We start from the raw sequence: 18,102 nt of genomic DNA on the forward strand, positions 1-18,102 counted from the left end.
GAGCAGACTTGTCCACCGTGAAAAGCAATGGCTAGAAATTATTTGTGTCTTTATAGTCGCTCTAAAAGATTGATATACAGCTCACCTCCAGCTATTTCAGTCATGAGCCTGGCACAACAAAATGTAGTAATGCCCGAGGCACAAATGTGGCAAAGTATGGACAACACCAAAGCTTGCGCTAATAAGTGGGAAATAATTGTTCATGCCATAAAATTGTCAGGATCTGATCATGTCGAAGTGAGAATCAGACCACTGTTTCTTGCCATTTCCATAAACAGATTTTCAACCATCATTATTGATCAGAGCCACATAAGTACTGAGGCTGCATGCAGATCTCTGGCTGGGCTTCCTGGGGCAAGTGACTTACCACCTGACTCCACAAATCCATTCCACCATCCACGTGACATATCTGGAGCATAATGGAATATTCTTCATTTGCTTAGATAAATTCAGCACCAGCTGCACATCAGAAGATTGATACCATCTGCAACAATGCCTAAACATCCACTGCTGGCACACCACAGCTGCAGTGCATATCATCTACAAAATGTCCTGTAGCATTCACCAAAATTTCTTTGACAAAACCTCCCAATCCTGCAACCTTGCGATCTCCTACATGGAAAATCAAGCCCAGTAGTTATATGGGAATTGTCACCACCCACAAGTTCCCCTCCATATCACACAATAATCAAAGTTGGAAATGTATTGTCATTCCTTTAGCATCATTGGCACTCCCCACCTAATAGCATTATGGGAATAACTTCACCACAAGAACTGCAATGGTTCAAGAAAATGGCTCACTACAACCTTCTCAAGGACAATTCAGGGTGGGCAGTAAGTTCCAGTCTTACCAGACTCTATGTATGAATTTATAAAAAAAAAGCAAATCTGTGTAAAATAATTTGCAAAATGATCATTCTAACTGATAAATAGTTCCCAGTTCATTCATAGATTCATGTTGGCATTATTAATTTAATTTGTACACTTCATATCCATAAATCTACATAATGGAATCATCTTTGATACATTTAACTGCATACTTTCCATGGCCTCTGGCAATATGCTTTTCTAAAGTTCTTTAGTCAAAGTGCTTAATGTGCGATCTCACCATTGTTTTGTCGAGTGTTGTTATTTCCTTAGCTTTTTATATCTTGTGGATTTATTCTGTAGGTCGTAGCTCGTGATGATGACCAAGGGCTAAATGGTCAGTTGGCTTACACAATTGTTGGTGGAAATGAAGAAGGAGCTTTTACTCTGACATCTAGTGGACAGCTGAGCCTGGTTGTGAGCCTCGATCGAGAAACAACAGCACAGTTTGTCCTGACTGTCATTGCTACTGATGCAGGTAAGATCACCAAACTAATCTGCATTTCGAAGTAGTTCACTCACACACTCTGCCATGTAAATGTAAAATGATTTGGAATATATTAAAACTGAAGGTAAGTTTCTACTCCTGACAAGAGTGCAGATTGAAGAATCAGGTATAGGGATCAATGAGTCCAGTTTTCAGAACTCTGTATTTTCCAGGTGTTAGTATTTAAAGACTGAGATGAAATGAAGAACTGTGGATCAGATATACTAGCCTCCCATGCTTGATTCTCTTGTCAGTCTTTCCAGCAAGTAAAGAATTCACCAGAAGCAGACCTTTGTGAAGTTCATCTTATGTTCAGTGAGAACTTCAAAGTTATCTTCCTTTGGAACATTTTTTATGTTAAAAGCAAGCAAAAGCAAATATATGCCATTAATATTTTCAGTGTAGGTGATTTAATTTGTCATTTCAGTTAAATGACTTGATGAGATTGTTATATTGTTGCACCACAATTAAGCAGTTCACAGGAAAGGGTGTTTCTTTTGTTGACTTCATCTGGTTTTATTCTGACAACAGCTAATCCAGTTTATTGCTGCAGTGTGAAGTCTTGCCTGTCACTATTAAATTGGGAAGCACAGTTTTCTGATTATTCATTTAAAAGATGGAAAATGAGTACATGTCATTATCTAGGTTATGATGTTTACCGCTGCTGGGTAAGACTCCCTGGTGCTAAAATGGACCTTCTATGGGTTAGGAACAATGGAAAACTAAACTGTTTAGTATAAATCACTGTGTTTTGTTGTGTCAAGCAATCTGGGACTGCTCAACAAAAATAATGGACGTGTGGTTATATATATGCCATTGTAACATTCCAAAGCACTTAACGCACTGAATTAGATCACTGCAAAATGGAAATGTAAGCGCACACCAAAACCAGACTGAATAACCTGTTATCTGGTAATAGTCCAGTGCAGATGAATACATGAAGCCAGTAATCTTTCTTTGCTTCAATGGATTGCTCCCACCTGGTATGATTTATCTGCAACTCTGCCACTTTTAATATTTTGATGTTATGCCAGACATGGTAGAAATTACTGGACAAACAAAAGAGACAGTTCATATGTTTTACCTTTTACTTAGCTGGGAGTTATGATAATAATGTAATTATTAATAATAATGGAAATATTCACTACTCAAAGCAAGTATCAAAATTGATTACCTTATTACAGAGCCAGAAAACAGCTGAGGAAAACCTCAGTGATGGACAGCTTTGGGTATCATTGTTCAAAATCACCCATTCCTTTCCAACTCTGCTAAATTTATGCTTTAAATGTTGTGTCCTAAAATGTTATTTTCTGAAACAAATCTTATCTAATTCATTCCAGGTACATCTCGGAATGCATTTGAAATATCTTTCTCAGCCCTGTAACCACAATACCTTTCTGTGCCTCTTGTTTCCTGTATTTAATCTTCATCATTTATTTGGTTGTCTCTCTTTTTCCATCCATGGTGTTTAACCACACGGCATAACTTCCCCAGGCAGGACCAATGTTGACAAATCAACTTATCACAAAAGGAACAATTCTGCCAACAAATTGACAATTAAAAAAAAACATATGAGATCCTTGAGTTTGTTAATAGAGAAATAAATTACAAAAACAAGGAAGCTCTGCCAAAACTTTATGCAGCATGGTTGGATCTTAGCTGAAGTATTTGGTTCATTTTTATACACCATACTTTAGGAAAGACAGCCAGGTGCAGAAGAAATTTGATAGAATAGTGCAAGAGATGAGTGACTTTGGTTATGTGTAGAGACTAGAGAGATTGGAATTGTTCTCCTTTAAACAGAGAAGGCTGAGAGAATAGTTGATAGAGATGTTCAAAAGTATGAAAGCTGTTCATAAAGTTGGGAGAGGCATAAGTGCTGATAACCAGATGAGCCATATTTAAATGATCAATAGATGGGCCAGAAGCAAGAGAACAAAAAAAATGCATCAATGCATTGTTCAGAAATTCAATTACTTAATATTGTTTTATTTTCATCATTGTGTTCAATTCCAGTTGTGAATGATAATTACAGCATTTTAGAGTAGCTGATTCTACTTACAACATCATATTGCACTTTCATTTGGTGGAAGTATATAGAAACCTAGAAATTCCTTTTCTGCTTTCTAATGGTGGTAAAACAGCATTGTCTGCAACTCTGAATCTGTTTTTAAAAATCCCATAAAGCCTATGTAATGTCTTGCAATATGAGTTCCAGCATAATTAATCTATCAATTCATTGCAAGATCACACAGGTGCCAACACTTAATCTCACACCTGCAACCTAGAAAGCCAATAAATTCTTTTCACTGTTGGAGAGTGCTGCTGGTACAAGAATTGATGTTGTAACCATGGAAGAAGGGAGAGAGAGTGCTCTCATGGGCTCAGAGGGATATGGTAAAGAATATTACACAATGGAGTTGTGAAAGGGGATGGGGGGTGGTGGTGTCCATGGGGACTCTCCAGCTGGTCTCCTGACAGGTTTCTGTAAATAGTACTACATGAGTGCAGTCGTACTTTGGTTACAGAATCATACTCTGAAGCTGGTAACAGGTAACATCAGCAGGTCTCTGACCTGAAGAAATGCAAAGAGCAATTGAAAGAGGTTGGATAGGCTGAAACTAGAATTTAAAAAATGGAAAAAGAGAAATGATTAGAGGTAATCTTTTCTATTGATTATTTTGAGATATTTTTGGCACCTGTTGGAATTGAGGTAAAGTATCTTAGAAGTACAAGAAAAAAACTCAAAATTAGAACAATTAGAGCAAAGACTTTTTGTGTAGGAAGCCATATTAGAAAACTATTAATAAACTGTAGATGGATGAATTCTAGTGATTTTCTTGCATCCCAATCAAATGATGAATTTTACAATGACTTGCCTGTCATACTCTAAATATTGGTTAATAACTACATGAGCCATTGTGGTCCATCAGCCAGTATTAGTTGCTAAAACTCGGTTGCAATCTCTCACAATCTCTTATTATCTCTGGCCAATTCTCACAGTTTCTGGCCATCTTGTCAGTTGGAATTAGTCATATATTCTACAACAGGTTTCAAGCGATTTATAATCTCTCCTTGGATTTACAGCTCTGTCACCAGATTGGTAAAACATGCAGTGATAAATGCCAGGTTATCTGCTCAATCACAGCAGACCTCTCTTGCTGTTGTCATTTTCAATAACCTTGAGTGGCTTGAAAAGAGTTGATAGTGATGCAACTGGGTATCTCGAGTTTATGGTTTAACTTCTTGCACGCAAGATGCATTTCAATAGAAAATGCAGTCAGATAGACTATTCTCCTATGTGACACACAACATTTGTAATGTCTATGTATTCACTTTATCAATTCTATCGACTGTATTAATTGTATCGAGGCACATCTTCTCCTCCCCACCCTTTCCGCCTTCTACAAGGACTACTTGTGTGACTCCCTGGTCCGCTCATCCCTCCCCACTCACCCCTTCCTGACCCCTGGCATTTTCCCCGCAATGTTTGCTTTTACACCTCCTCATTCACCACCATCCAGAGACTGAAACAGCCCTTCAAGTGAGGTAAAGATTCACATGCACCTCCTCCAACCTTGTCTACTGCATTTGGTCCTCCTCTACATTGGCAAGATCAAGCACAGGCTAGGTGACAGATCTGCAGAGCACCTGCGCTCTGTCCGCAATGGCCATCCTGAGCACCCGGTTGCATGCCATTTCAACTCCCCCTCCTACTCCCACGCCGACCTCTCTATCCTCGGCCTTCTCCACTGCCAGGGTAAGGCCCAAAGCAAACTGAGGATCAACACCTCATATTCCACTGGAATATTCAACCCAATGGAATGAACATTGAATTTTCCAATGTTAAATAGTGTTGCCCCCCCCACCCCCCCCAACCAATCCTCCCATTTTCATTCCCTTTCCCATATATCCCTCCAGTCCCGACCACCCTTCTTCCTCCCTACCTGGCTCAATCTGCCCATCATCCTTCACGCCTCCTCAGTCCACCTATCACCCATTCTTCCTCTCTTTTTACTGGCTGTCTCCCCTCTCCACTCTTAGTTCTGATGCAGAGTTTCAACCAGAAATGTCGACAATTCCTTTCCTCCAACAGATGCTGCTTGACCCCTTTGAGTTCCTCCAGCAGATTGTTTGTTGCCCCAGATTCCAGCTTCTGCAGTCTCTTGTATTTCCTGTTGTTCAGGTAAATTCTCCAACCCAAGTGGTAATGAACAGCTACACCTTTGTGACAACATGGACTCCATGAGACATTCAACAATAGAGCACAATCAAAGGCTTCCTTAAGAACAGCTATCCTGAAGTTTGGAACTTTTAAATTTGAACATATGTATTCAGGAATCCTGAATTTACAGGGAACTGATGACATTTACACACAGAACTACCAGGATGTCTGTGTAAAAACAGGGCCACCTTTCTCAAGTAAAATCAGCATCCACTATTCAGTCATAGCTTGCCACCTTGTACAGCCAGCCCATCACACTGCCTTAGAAACACATGAGCCATCACTTCAAATGCATCCAAATCCTCTTTGAATGTGCTCCAATACAAGTGCATGATTCACCTCATCCTTTGAACTGTCTTCTTCACAGAATTTTTGCATTGTTTCTGAACTTACTGTCTGCATTTAAACTCCACAATTTTCCATGTCTTTTTATCTGACATAAGAATAATTTCATTTCTCACATGCTATTTAGACAGTTGTTTTAGCTGAAATAACATGCAGATGCTTCAGGGAGAATAAATGGTCCTTGCAAGTACAGTCTGTCTTTGAGGCGGTCTGAAGGGATTGTACATTAGACATTGTGAAGTGCTAAGAAATGTCAAGCATATGCTTCTTTGACAAAAAATTGAACACAAGCCAGAGTGCTGGGATGATCATTATTTTGAGCCTTGATGTTATTTAGATGGGTTTGGAAGTTGTGCTTAGTAAAGAAACTACAGTAGCTAATGAAATGTGCTTCCTCATTTTATGTACCAATCTGTTCAGGTAGTTGCATCTATTTCCATTGTTAATTTAGAAGGTAATAGTTACCTTCCCTAAGTGCAGATCAGAACAGTGGAAATTTTGTTCTGATGTTCCTGCAGATGTCAGAGCATGTGCCTGGAGAGATGAACAAGTCACAATGTTTCTGTCAGTTTCTAATCACACAGAAAAAGAGTATTTTTATCACTTTCAGCAGAATTTCAGATCCATCTAAAAACACTATTATTTCCGTCCATTGGTAATGCATTAAAGAACAAATTGAGTTTCTTCAGAAGCCATGTTAATACAATATCAGCATGAAAAGAAATTTACCATATTTAAGAAGCCTAGGGGTAAACTATTTCCTTGAAAGTTGCAATAAGGACTGAAAGTGAAAATCTGTCTTTTAAATATAATTGAAAGAATGTTTTCCCTCCCCACCCTTTTTTGTTTGCAGTCTAAATAAATTGTAGGATTACATCTTCAACATTTCTGATTTCTGTGGAGATTTGCCAGTTTAAGTCTCAAAATTGAAACAGCTATTTCTTTTTGGAGTTAATTCATGAATTATTTTTAACTATTTGCAATTGTTTGTGAGTTCTTCCCATTCCTATTGCATGTAATCACAGTAATTCCTTCCTGTCAATTACCAAAAACTGTTGTCAATTGTGACAAGTACTTTTTTTGTGCACTTCTGGCATTTCTGGCATTTGATTGACTGTGTGGTGTCAATTTGGTGTCAATTCTGGCATTTGATTGACTGTGTGGTGGAAATGCTAGCCAATCATCTATCTCAGCAACAAGGCCACATCTGTGGTTATACCCTCCTAGCAATATTATCACTATGTGGTATTCAGCATCCCAATGCAGATTGTGGCCTTTCATTGTCAGACCACTGGAGCCAGCAGTATGGTATATGCATGAGGACGGATAATAATGATGGAGAGTAGGAGATGGGGGTTTGGATGTCATGGTGGCATCAGAGGCCAATTTACTTTGGCTGCGATGTGCATCACTCCTCTTTCATTATGTATCCTTTCCATCTGCTACTCCTCCTCCTCATCCAAAGAGACTCTGTCCTCTGGCTTCTTGTGAAGAGTACAGAAGACTACCGGTATTCTGAAGAGTCTGACTGGTGTATTTTGAAAGGTAGTAACAGATCTGTCGATTCACCTAAAGACCACCTTCAACAAGCTGATCTTTTTTCAGACAGGTTATTTTCTCAGTTGGTGGCTTTTGTTTTATTGTTTCTGAGCCTCATTGCTTCACAAGGTGTCATCAGCCATTTTAAGAGTTTATGCCTTTGATTAACCAGCCCTAAAGTCGGTCAGAGACGTGAAGAAGTCAAGGAGAGTGCACTCCACATATGAGCTTGCATCAGGTACGGCAAGCAGGGACATGCCTCACTCACCCCCCCCCCCCCCCCCCCCACCATCCCTGACAATCATCTAAAGTAAATGTGTATTTATGTTGTATGTGCACACATTTGTCCTGCAACATTAAGAATGCATATGTGTACCTCTTGAAAAGATGGTAAAAGTAAAGTCCTGCACAGGAACAACCTCACCTACAAAAAAGTCTTCTTCTGGGTACAGACCCAGGCAGGTGATGAAATGGAAGGCTTTGTGGTTTAGGTGTGCACCTAGTCGTACTATTTCAGCCAGTGACACCCTGAACATGTGGGAAGCCAGCCAGAGCCAATACATGAGCTTCTGTGCTTTCTAATCAGCCTCATTCATAGATTTAGTTGCCTTGGAGATCTTGGCATCAGTCAGTTGTTTGATGCCTTTGTATGTTGCCCTCTGTGGGATCTTGCATAAGCCTGGAAGAACGCCGGGGCATAGATGTTGAGGAACAGACATTTTTGACAACCACTGGAAAAGTGTGGCTACTAAGTACAACAGGTGCAGGTCTTGTTCCAGATGCTATCAATACACTGAAATAATGAGCCTCCTCAGATATTGCTTTTCAAACATGTTGAAGAAACCGTGTAGCAAAATGAAAAGTAGATCACTAATCACCATACCAGCAGGATGGCCCCACAAGTATGGAAATGGAATGAATACATCAACTTTGAAAATCATGCAAGTACAAAGATCAGAAAGGCCTGTTCCCAGCCCTGGAGGCAGGGCAGGTTGAGTGGGGTGGTGTCAAGGGGGGAGGTTGTGAAGTGACCAGGAAATTTGGGCCAAACCACTTTTTATTGCACCCAGATAACTCCTTGATGAAGGAATTACCTGTTGATTTCCCTACATCAAGGGGGTGTGCTTGAGTAACAGGAAGCTACCCTCCAGAGTCTGGATTGGTTACTGTGAATCTCACCCTCTGGGGCCTTGGGTAGATTACTGGAAATATAGTCCTCTGGAGCCTCGGAGATATTACTGGGAATATCATTTTCCTCTCTCCTCTTGATTGACCCAGGTCCTCTCGCACACCTCTTTCTTTCCCAACCCAGCCCCTGTTACCCAGTTTCCCCTCCCCCACTTGATTCTATCTTCCTATCACCCACACTCTACCATTCAGTCCCCCATCCCATCCCCTTCCTCCACTGTCATAATCTTCCCACAATCCCTCCCTTATCTGGTTTCACTAATCACCTTTTCTTATCAGATTCCATGATCTGAAGTCCTTGTTGTGTCAACTAATCAACTCCCAGCCTCTGTCACTATCTAACCCCTCCCTCCCCCACTTGGCTCTATCTGACCATCAACCCCTCCTCATCTGGATCCACCTATCGCCTGCCAGCTCCTACCTTACCCTTCTCCCTCATCTCTTTATACTAGCTATCTCCTCTTTACATACTCAGTCCTAATGCAGGGTCTCAACCCAAGACATCGACTATTCCTTTGCCTCCAGATGCTGCCTGACCCGCTGAGTTCCTCTAGCAGTTTGTTTATTGCTGCAGATCCCTGCATTTACAGTCTCTTGTGTCTCCGCGAACATTACAAATGCAGAATATTGTTGGAACAGTTATTTGTGACTTTCTTGATCCGCTGAGCTATAATGTATCCTTGAAACAGATGCTGAATTTATGGAGATGGATAAACAAGAAGAATTTGTATCCAGCCAGCTAAAGGGATGAGCTTAAAATAAAAAGGAGGAAAGTGTACGGCATATAGTTGGTTTAATCCACTTAAGGGAAAAAGAAGCAGATTTGGAAAAGTAATTCTTTCACAAAAAACTCCAGGAGAATTATTAGAGAAACTTAACAAGAAATTGTAACTTCAGGTGAAATGCATGAAAGAAATAAATCAATGAAAATTGAAGGTATTCCAACTGTATCCAATCCTGGAAGGCTCTGGCCTCTGGAAAGAAACTGTTCAATATTTTGTTAAGTATCCTTCTGAATTGAAGGGTGAGGTTGGTTGGTGTACCAAAACTCCTTGAAATACTCAGCAGAGCATTGAAATATATCTTAATCGTTACCCATAAGTGTTTAAAGGAGAAAATTAAAGTAAACTATTGCATGAAAACACTTTCACATACAATGTTTATGCAAGAAAATGTTTTCATTTAGTGCAAAGAATAAGCACTAACTTTATTTATACTTCCATCATGCAACAAACAGGAAGTCATCCTTTAAGACATTATTTGACAAAGTACAGCTGTTACTGGGTTTAAAATCTAATAGTAACAATTAAGTGACTAGTCATTTGCTCCATTTGCACAGAATATATTTTTCACTATCAACAGTGTACTTGGAAAATAAGTTCCACATACCTTTGAATATGTTTGACTGGACCATGTGATGCAAAAATATTACTGAATCCAGATTAAATCAATTCTATTTTCCATTTCATGCACAGTGTCACAACAAGTTTGGTACAGAATATGATGACTAAAGATCTTATTAAATGGGCGAATATATTTTCTTCACCTTGATTGCCACTGATTTCAATTAACAAAGCCTTCTGCCTAAAGAGCAGCTCTAAGCTTTGCTTAAAACAATTAATATTTGAAAAGAGTTATCATTATCATATTTTTAACTGCTGATCAAAGTGATACTGACTGACACATACAGGTTGGATTCACAGCCTTTTCTGGGACGATGGTCCTCAACTAGGTTGGAATGCATATGCCACAACTATCCATTTGATCATCTGGCTAATTACCCAGTGTATGGGTGAATGCAGATTGAGTATAAAATTTATTCAGTTGTCAATCTTTTGCAACAAAGCAGTTGCTGAAGCAGAAAGGTAGGCTGGTTCAAGAACTCAGAGTTATTCCATTAATATGATCAACTGGAGTAGGTTAACATTGTGTTTTCATTATTCTTGTGAAGTTTTCAGCCTTGGCACAGAGGCTACAATCAATTCTGTTACTCAGAAGTTTGTGGGTTCAAATTCCACTGCAGGGATATGTTCACATAATGTAGGCTGACAGTCCATTATATGCCAAGCAAAAGGAGTATTATCTTTTGGATAAGATGCTATACCTTGACCCTGAGCTAAAAATTCATTCCTGATTAGTCTTGCCCAATGCCCTGTATAGTAGCGGCCATGCATTGTACTCTGCTCTAAACTCAGATGGCGATGAGGAAGAGTACAGAAGTGAGATAGATTGGCTGGTTGAGTGGTGTCCAACAACAACCTTGCACTCAACGTCAGCAAGACCAAGGAATTGATTGTGGACTTCAGGAAGGGGAAGTTGGGAGAGCACACACCACTCCTCATTGATGGTGAAAAGGGTGAACAGCTTCAAGTTCCTGGGTGACAACATCTCAGAGGATTTATCCTGGGCCCAATACATTGACGGAATCATGAAGAAGACACGCCAGTGGCTCTACTTCATTAGGAGTTTGAGGAGATTTGGTATGTCACCAAAGACTGTTGCAGATTTCTACAGATGCACAGTGGAGAGCATTCTAACTGCTTGCATCACTTCCTGGTATGGGGCTCCAATGCACAGGATCGCAAGAGGCTGCAGAGGCTTGTAGACTCAGCCAGCTCCATCACAAGCACAACCTTCAAAAGGCGGTGCTTCAAGAAAGCGGCATCCATCATTAAGGACCTTCTCCATCCAGGACATGCCCTCTTCACATTACCACCATCGAGAGGAGGTACAGAAGCCTGAAGTCCCACACTCAACATTTTAAGAACAGCTTCTTCCCCTCCGCCATCAGATTTCTGAATGGTCCATGACCCCTGAACACTACCTCTTTTGCACTATTTATTTATTTTTGTAACTTATAGTAATTTTTATGTTGCACTGTACTGCTGCCACAAAACAACAAATTTCACGACATACGTCAGTGATAATAAACTTGATTCTGAAATTTAGTTCCATTGAAGTCAATGAAACTGAATGTCAGAGGGAGAGGACACCTGCTTTTGCTGTTGTTTAGCACTGCCACCTGGGGATGAGTCTTCCCCCTCAAATTCAAGTGAGCCCTAAAGAAATACAGACCAAATTAGAATTAATACAAAACTTCAGTCAAAATACGTCCAGCATTGTGTGATATAGAATAATACCTGGTACAATCTGGAGCTATGACAACCTTGCAGCTGCAACACGTGCAAAGTGAACTTCCCTCAATGAGTTCCAGACCGCTGTTGGGAACCAACTGAAGTCAGTCCCCTTTACATTATTTAGTTGCCTGGCTCTTTGAACCCCAAAACAAACCAAATGTTCATTGGTTCACTTGTTGAAGTTCAATAGTTTTGTGGGCATGAAAGAATTCTTTTAACTGTACAAACTTTAGCTGTGGAATGGGTGTACTTAACACCTGGTTAACATAGTCTAGTCAAGGTTAGTAGTTTTGTTTTGCATACAGGACAAAACAGGCTGAACTTTTACATTTTACTCTGCTGCTTCTAAGTTTGACAACCAATGCTTTCAATATTTTGTGGAACATCTTTTGACCGTATCTTTATATTTAAGCTCAATTGAATGTAAACCAGCATCATTCTTTTTCATAATATTTTAGTTAAATGGCTTTTGTGGAAGCAAAACATTTTCCCTTGTTTTAAATTCAGCTGTTTAAGAAGGCTACCAAAAAGGAATGTTGAAAGCTTTCTCAAGTATGTTATTCATTAGCAAGCAGCCCAGGGATTGTGCTAGCATTTAGCCCTTGTTTGTACAAGGACTTTAACTGCTTGTTTTGAATTCATTCAGCTGAATTTTAAATGAGCAATTGGAATGAGAAGGTGCACCAGCTTTTTGTTTCTTGCTCTTGACTGTTTAATAATATAAATCTAACACTCCAAGCTTAATTTGGCAAGAGTTGACCTTCAGTACTAAAAACAAAATATGAAAAAAAATCACCCAGCTAAGAATTGTTTCACGTAAACTTGACCTGGTGAAAGCGTTAATGATTATAATACGAAACATTTTTGCTGTATTTCAGGATATTATTTGTATCTATATAGGATTATGATAATGGGATGCAAAGTGTTTGGTTGTTAAGTCAGATTGGACAGCAAATAAGAATAAAATGTGATATGTTCACAGTTGACATTACAAAGGCTACATTACATGAAGCTTTCTTTCTGGATTTTACTGCAGTAAACTTGGACCCAGAAGTTCAGAAGCCATAGTACAAAGACCTCTCAAAGACATAGGAGCAAGCAAGTGCCATAAAGCGATTTATCCTCATTCTTTTTCCCATCATTCAGCCTCCGTGGGAGAATGCTGTATTTATTTAATTAAATTTAGCACTCTAATACTGTAAGCACACAGACTTCATCCACAACACAGATCCATTCATTTGGTATTTGATCATGGAATCAAAACTGGCCTGGTTGCGAGGCAACTCGGTCACATCAGTAAACAGCCCATAAGACCATCTGCTTGCTCATCATCTGAAATATAAGGCAAAATGATGTGTTTAATCTCCATGTCATTTAAAGGGAGTTTATTTTCAATAGGGACTGCTTAACCTTCACACATCAGTGGTGGTATTGTACATTAGTACAGCACAACATTGCTCAGTAAGTTGAGAGAAATGTTTCAACATGGTGGAACAGAGATAGTCTGAGAGAGAGATTCAATGCTAATCACAGTGGAGAACTACCAAGTGGCTTTTTCATTTAAATCTGTTTGACGGAATAATCCCACATCCCACAAAAACACAAAAATATAGGAGCAGGAGTAGGGCACCAGGCCCCTCAAGCCTGCCCTGCCATTCAATATGATCATGATTGATCAATGCTGGCCTCAACTCCTCTTCTGTTCCAATTCCCCATAACCCTCAATTTCTCAGTCTTCAAAATATTTATCAATCTCCACCTTAAATGATCTCGCCTCCACCATCCTTAATGGCAGAGAATTCCAGAGATGCATTGCCCTCTGAGAGAAGAAGTTTCTAGCACCTAAGTTTTAAATGACTGGCCCCATACTTTGTCACTATGTCTCCATCTTTATGACTCTCCCACTAGTGAGAACATCTCTACATCTACCCTGTCAAACCCCCTTAGAATTTTATATGTTTGAATAAAATCACTCCTCATTCTTCCAAACTCCAAGGAAAACAGACCCAAAATGGTTAGCCCCTTTTGACAGGACAACTCTCTCATCCCAGGTATTAGCCTGGTGAACCTTCTTTGGACTGCCTCTAGTGCTACCATATCCTTTTTTAGGTAAGGGGTCCAAAGCTGTGCACAGTATTGCAGGTGTGGCCTCATCAACACCTTGTACAGCTGTAACAAAACCTCACTATTCTTAAATTCCAACCCCTTTGCAATAAAGACCAAAATGCCATTTGCCTTCTCAACTATTTGTTAGACTTGCCTGCTAATTTTTTGTGATTCATGCACAGGAACACCTAGATCCCTCTGAACTTCATTCCATTTAAATAATAATCCGCTTTTTAATTCCTCTTACTAAAGTGCATGACCTCACACTTCCCCTCATTAAACTCCATTTGTCAGGTTTTCACACAGTCATTCAATCTATCTATATTATGTTACAGAATCACAATATTCTCGTCACAATATGTCTTTCCACCTATTTTCATATCAACAGCAAACTTGGGAACCTTACATTTTGCACCTCTTCCAGGTCATTAATGTAAATAGTGAACAACTGAGAGCAAAGAACTGATCCCAGGGGTACTCCACTAACTACATCCCTCCAGCCTGAGAAGGACCCATTTAATCTAACTTTGGTTTTCTATGTGACAGCCAGTTTTCAAACCACACTAATACACTTCATCCAATAGCTTGGGCTTTTAATTTATGCATTAGTCGCATATCTGGCACTTTGTCAAATTCCTTTTGCAAATCCAAATGCAAGTCACCCCCGGAAAATGAATGGGTTTCAGTTTTACAGCTGTCCATAGGTCGATTTTGCCCATGTCGGAAAATACACAAGAATCACTTGATGTGGTAACCATAACTCCAGTGTATTGTAATAAATGGCATCAGAAGTACACAAGACTGATAAGAAAGAGCAATTACTAAAAGTGGAGAGAGAGAGGAAACTAGTTCTGCCATTCATAGTAATGAAAATATGTATGAACAATGGACTTTTGAATTTAATAATATCATGGGAGCTCATTCGTATGTAGTGGTGTCCATAAGTCAGATGTGTGTTACCCGGAAACACTCTGTACACTACATCTACAGGTTCCCTTCTATCAACTTTCCCTGTAACACTCTCAAAGGATCGAGTAAAATTGTCAAACATGACTTATCTTTCATAAAGCTATGTTGACTAGGTTAAAACACACACAGATTCTGGAGGAACTCAGCAGGTCAGGCAGCGTCTATGGAGGGAAATAAACAATTGACGTTTCGGGTCGAGACCCTTTCCTCAGAACCTTCATAGATGCAGCCTGACCTGTTGAGTTTGTCCATCATTTTGTGTGTGTGCGTATTCCAGCATCTGCAGAATCTCTTGTGTCCCCTTTGACTAGGTTATTCAGCTTTCCTAAATAATTATTTACTTCTTCTTTGGTTATTGACTCAAGCATCTTGCCAACAATAGATGTTAAACTATCTGGCCTATACAGTAGTAATTTACCTTCTGTCTTCCCTTTTTGAAGAAAAGGGAGTCATATTGGCTGTTTTCCAGATTTCTGGTACCATCTCAGAATTTAGTGAGTTTTGAAAATTTTCAACCAATGGATCCACAATCTCTGTGCCACTTCCTTCCAAACCCTTGGGTGCAACCCATCAAATTCCAGCCATTTGTCCACCTTTAGCCCTGTCTTTTTCTTTAATACTTTATTCCTTGTTAGTGGGATTTTTACAAGTTCTTCCCTGTTATTTGTAATTAACCCATCTGTTATCTTAAGGATATTTGCAGAATCTTCCATAGTGATGCCTGTTGCAAAAATGTTGATTCAGTAAGTCTGCCATTTCTTTGTTTCCTGTTATTAATTCACCAGCCTCATTCTCTAGAGTTCGCTCACTGACATCAGTCACATTCTTCCTCTTTATATATCCATAGAAACTTTTACTTTTTGTTTTGATATTATATGTGTTTTCTCTCAAAATCAGTTTTCCCCCTTATGAGTTTCTTAATCTTTTGCTGACGTATCCTAAAGTATACCCAGTCCTCTGGCCTACAACCAGTCCTTGCCACTTTGTATTTCTTACTTTTCAATTTTATCCTTGACTTCCTTTGTTAATCACAGGTTATGCCTCTTTCTCATGGAATCCCTCTTTCTAATTGGGATAATTTACTGCTGAATATTATGGTCCAGCTTTTTGAATATCTGCCACTGTTCATCTACTGATCTGTCTCTTACCTTATTTTCCAGTCCAACTGAGCCAACTCCACATTCATACCATTATAAAGGCCCCTATTTAAATTGAAGACAGTGGTTTTGGTCCTGTAGTGTTCACCCTCAAACTGCATCTGGAATTCTAACCATGTAATGGTCGCAACCTCCTAGGGGATCTTTAACCACAAGCTCTCTTATTAATCCTACTTCATTAGTCATGACCAAATCTAAAATAGTCTATTGCCAGGTAGGTTCTATAACATACTGCTCTAAGAAGCAATCCCTGGCGCATTCCACAAGATCTTCTTCCATGATACCCTTGCTGGTTTGGTTTGTTCAATCATATATAGATACAAAACTCCCATAATAATTGCAGTTAGCTTCCAACATGCCCTTGATATTTCCCCATTTATACTCCGCACTATCAAGAGGACATGTCTTCTTTCCACTGCTGTGCATGATTTCAACCCAAATCGCAGGTTGTGCAGGTTGGTAAGTTAATTGGCCATTTTAAAATTCCCCCTAGTGTGTAGGTGAGTGATAGAATCTGGAGGACTTGATGAAAGTTTGGAGAGAATGACATGGGATTAGTGTAGGATTGGTATAAGTGGGTGCTTGTTGGATGGTGTGGACTTGGTGGGCCAAAGGGCTTGTAGAGTACGTGAACAAGAAAAAGGTCTACCTCTGTTGACCTTGATATCACCTGGAATGCATGTATTGGAGGATGCTGCCAACTCGATTCCCTGCTTTATAAACATTTAGGGTAGGAGTTTCTTCTTAGCTCATTACTCCCCGTCACTACCCAAAATGCACTGCTGGTGTATAAGCATCTTTGAACAAATTTCCATTTGTTGAAGATTGTACTGCAGGCACATTGATAATGAATTTATGATTAACTCTAAATGCTTTGTGCCGTGGAGGAAACAGACATTAATATTCTTTAGCTGTGTTTAATAAACATCAAGAAGCACCAGCATAACTCTTGGCCCTAGAGCAGTTTTCTTGGGTTCTAACATTGTGAGTTTTAGCCTTTTGGAGACAGGTACAGATTTTTTGCACCCTCACTCAAATACAGTGCTTAGACAATCTCCGGTCAATGGTTGTAATAGGAGATTGATGTTTGAAAAATATCTTTGTGTAGCTGTTACAAGTGGTCAATCAGCAACTTGTGCTGGCAGTGGTAGATGGCTGCTTCATATAAACTGATCCTTTTTTTAAAAAAAGCCTGGACACAAATCAGAGGAGCCTCATGGTTCAATCAGCAGAATTACTACCGTACAGATTAGCTGCAAGTGGGATGTAAAGAGACGACATCTTAAATCATGTTCTAAAATTAATCTCTGTAAAGCAAAGCAGTCAGCCTCGGGTTAGTTATCTTAAATTACAGAATATGTGTGTAGAAATTGGACCCACTTATCCCTGTTTTATATGCATAAATTGTAGACAAAATCATTTTACTCAGGTTTTGAAGCATTTGTGTTCCCACTGAGGTCATGCCCTTGGGAAAATGGACCAGGCACTTCTGAGCTCGATTTATCCTAACATGAGAATCATTTCTCTATTGCTATTGGTGGCATGCGAAATCATCATCAACATATGTGGGGTTCATTTTTTTTATTTTCTGACAGAAATTGAATCAAAATGCGGAAAATAGCAAAGCATGGAAGTGTATGTGAATTAAATGCTCAGTGTTGGGAAATCATTTTTATATGCATTAACTTTTTCATTTTTATTTCCTGATCTTTTCACTATAGGCAACAGTGAGTCAGATCACAGCATCTCTGCCCTGTGCTCCTGGGTACAAGGTGCTGTGATCAGTGCCTCATGTAGTTGAGGTGTTCTCCATGAGAACATGCAAGTTCCCTCATCTCAGAAATTTCCCTCCAATGTTCCCTCATCTCTCTGCCAGTGTGCACCTTGACCAAGCTGAACTCTTCCAGTGAGCAGCATGTGAATGATGCATCCGCTGTGATCTCAGTGAGCAGCTGCCATCTGTACACAAGCAAGTTGTGTTCTGTCACTTCTAAATTGAGGAGAACTGTCACCACAGCTTCTGAAAGGCAGGATGCTCTAATTTTGTAGGGGGTTTGTCTCGACCCCCAATCTGGCCTTTGC

At 39.6% G+C, this 18,102-nt stretch overlaps 1 protein-coding gene and 1 long non-coding RNA gene across 2 annotated transcripts in view; one reads left to right on the forward strand and one right to left on the reverse strand.

Annotated features, from left to right (window-relative positions):
• LOC127582445 (protocadherin Fat 4) overlaps positions 1-18,102 on the forward strand; it is a 293,967-nt gene that overhangs the window by 178,349 nt on the left and 97,516 nt on the right. The window contains exon 7 of the mRNA XM_052037709.1: positions 1,171-1,345. Coding sequence (XP_051893669.1) covers positions 1,171-1,345 — 175 coding nt within the window. The remainder of the gene's footprint in view (positions 1-1,170; positions 1,346-18,102) is intronic.
• Positions 1-18,102, reverse strand: part of LOC127582453 (uncharacterized) — a 54,151-nt gene that overhangs the window by 24,748 nt on the left and 11,301 nt on the right. The gene's annotated exons all lie outside the window — the stretch shown is intronic.

Source organism: Pristis pectinata, chromosome 2 (assembly GCF_009764475.1).
Source record: "Pristis pectinata isolate sPriPec2 chromosome 2, sPriPec2.1.pri, whole genome shotgun sequence".
In the NCBI taxonomy this organism is placed as follows: Eukaryota; Metazoa; Chordata; class Chondrichthyes; order Rhinopristiformes; family Pristidae; genus Pristis; species Pristis pectinata.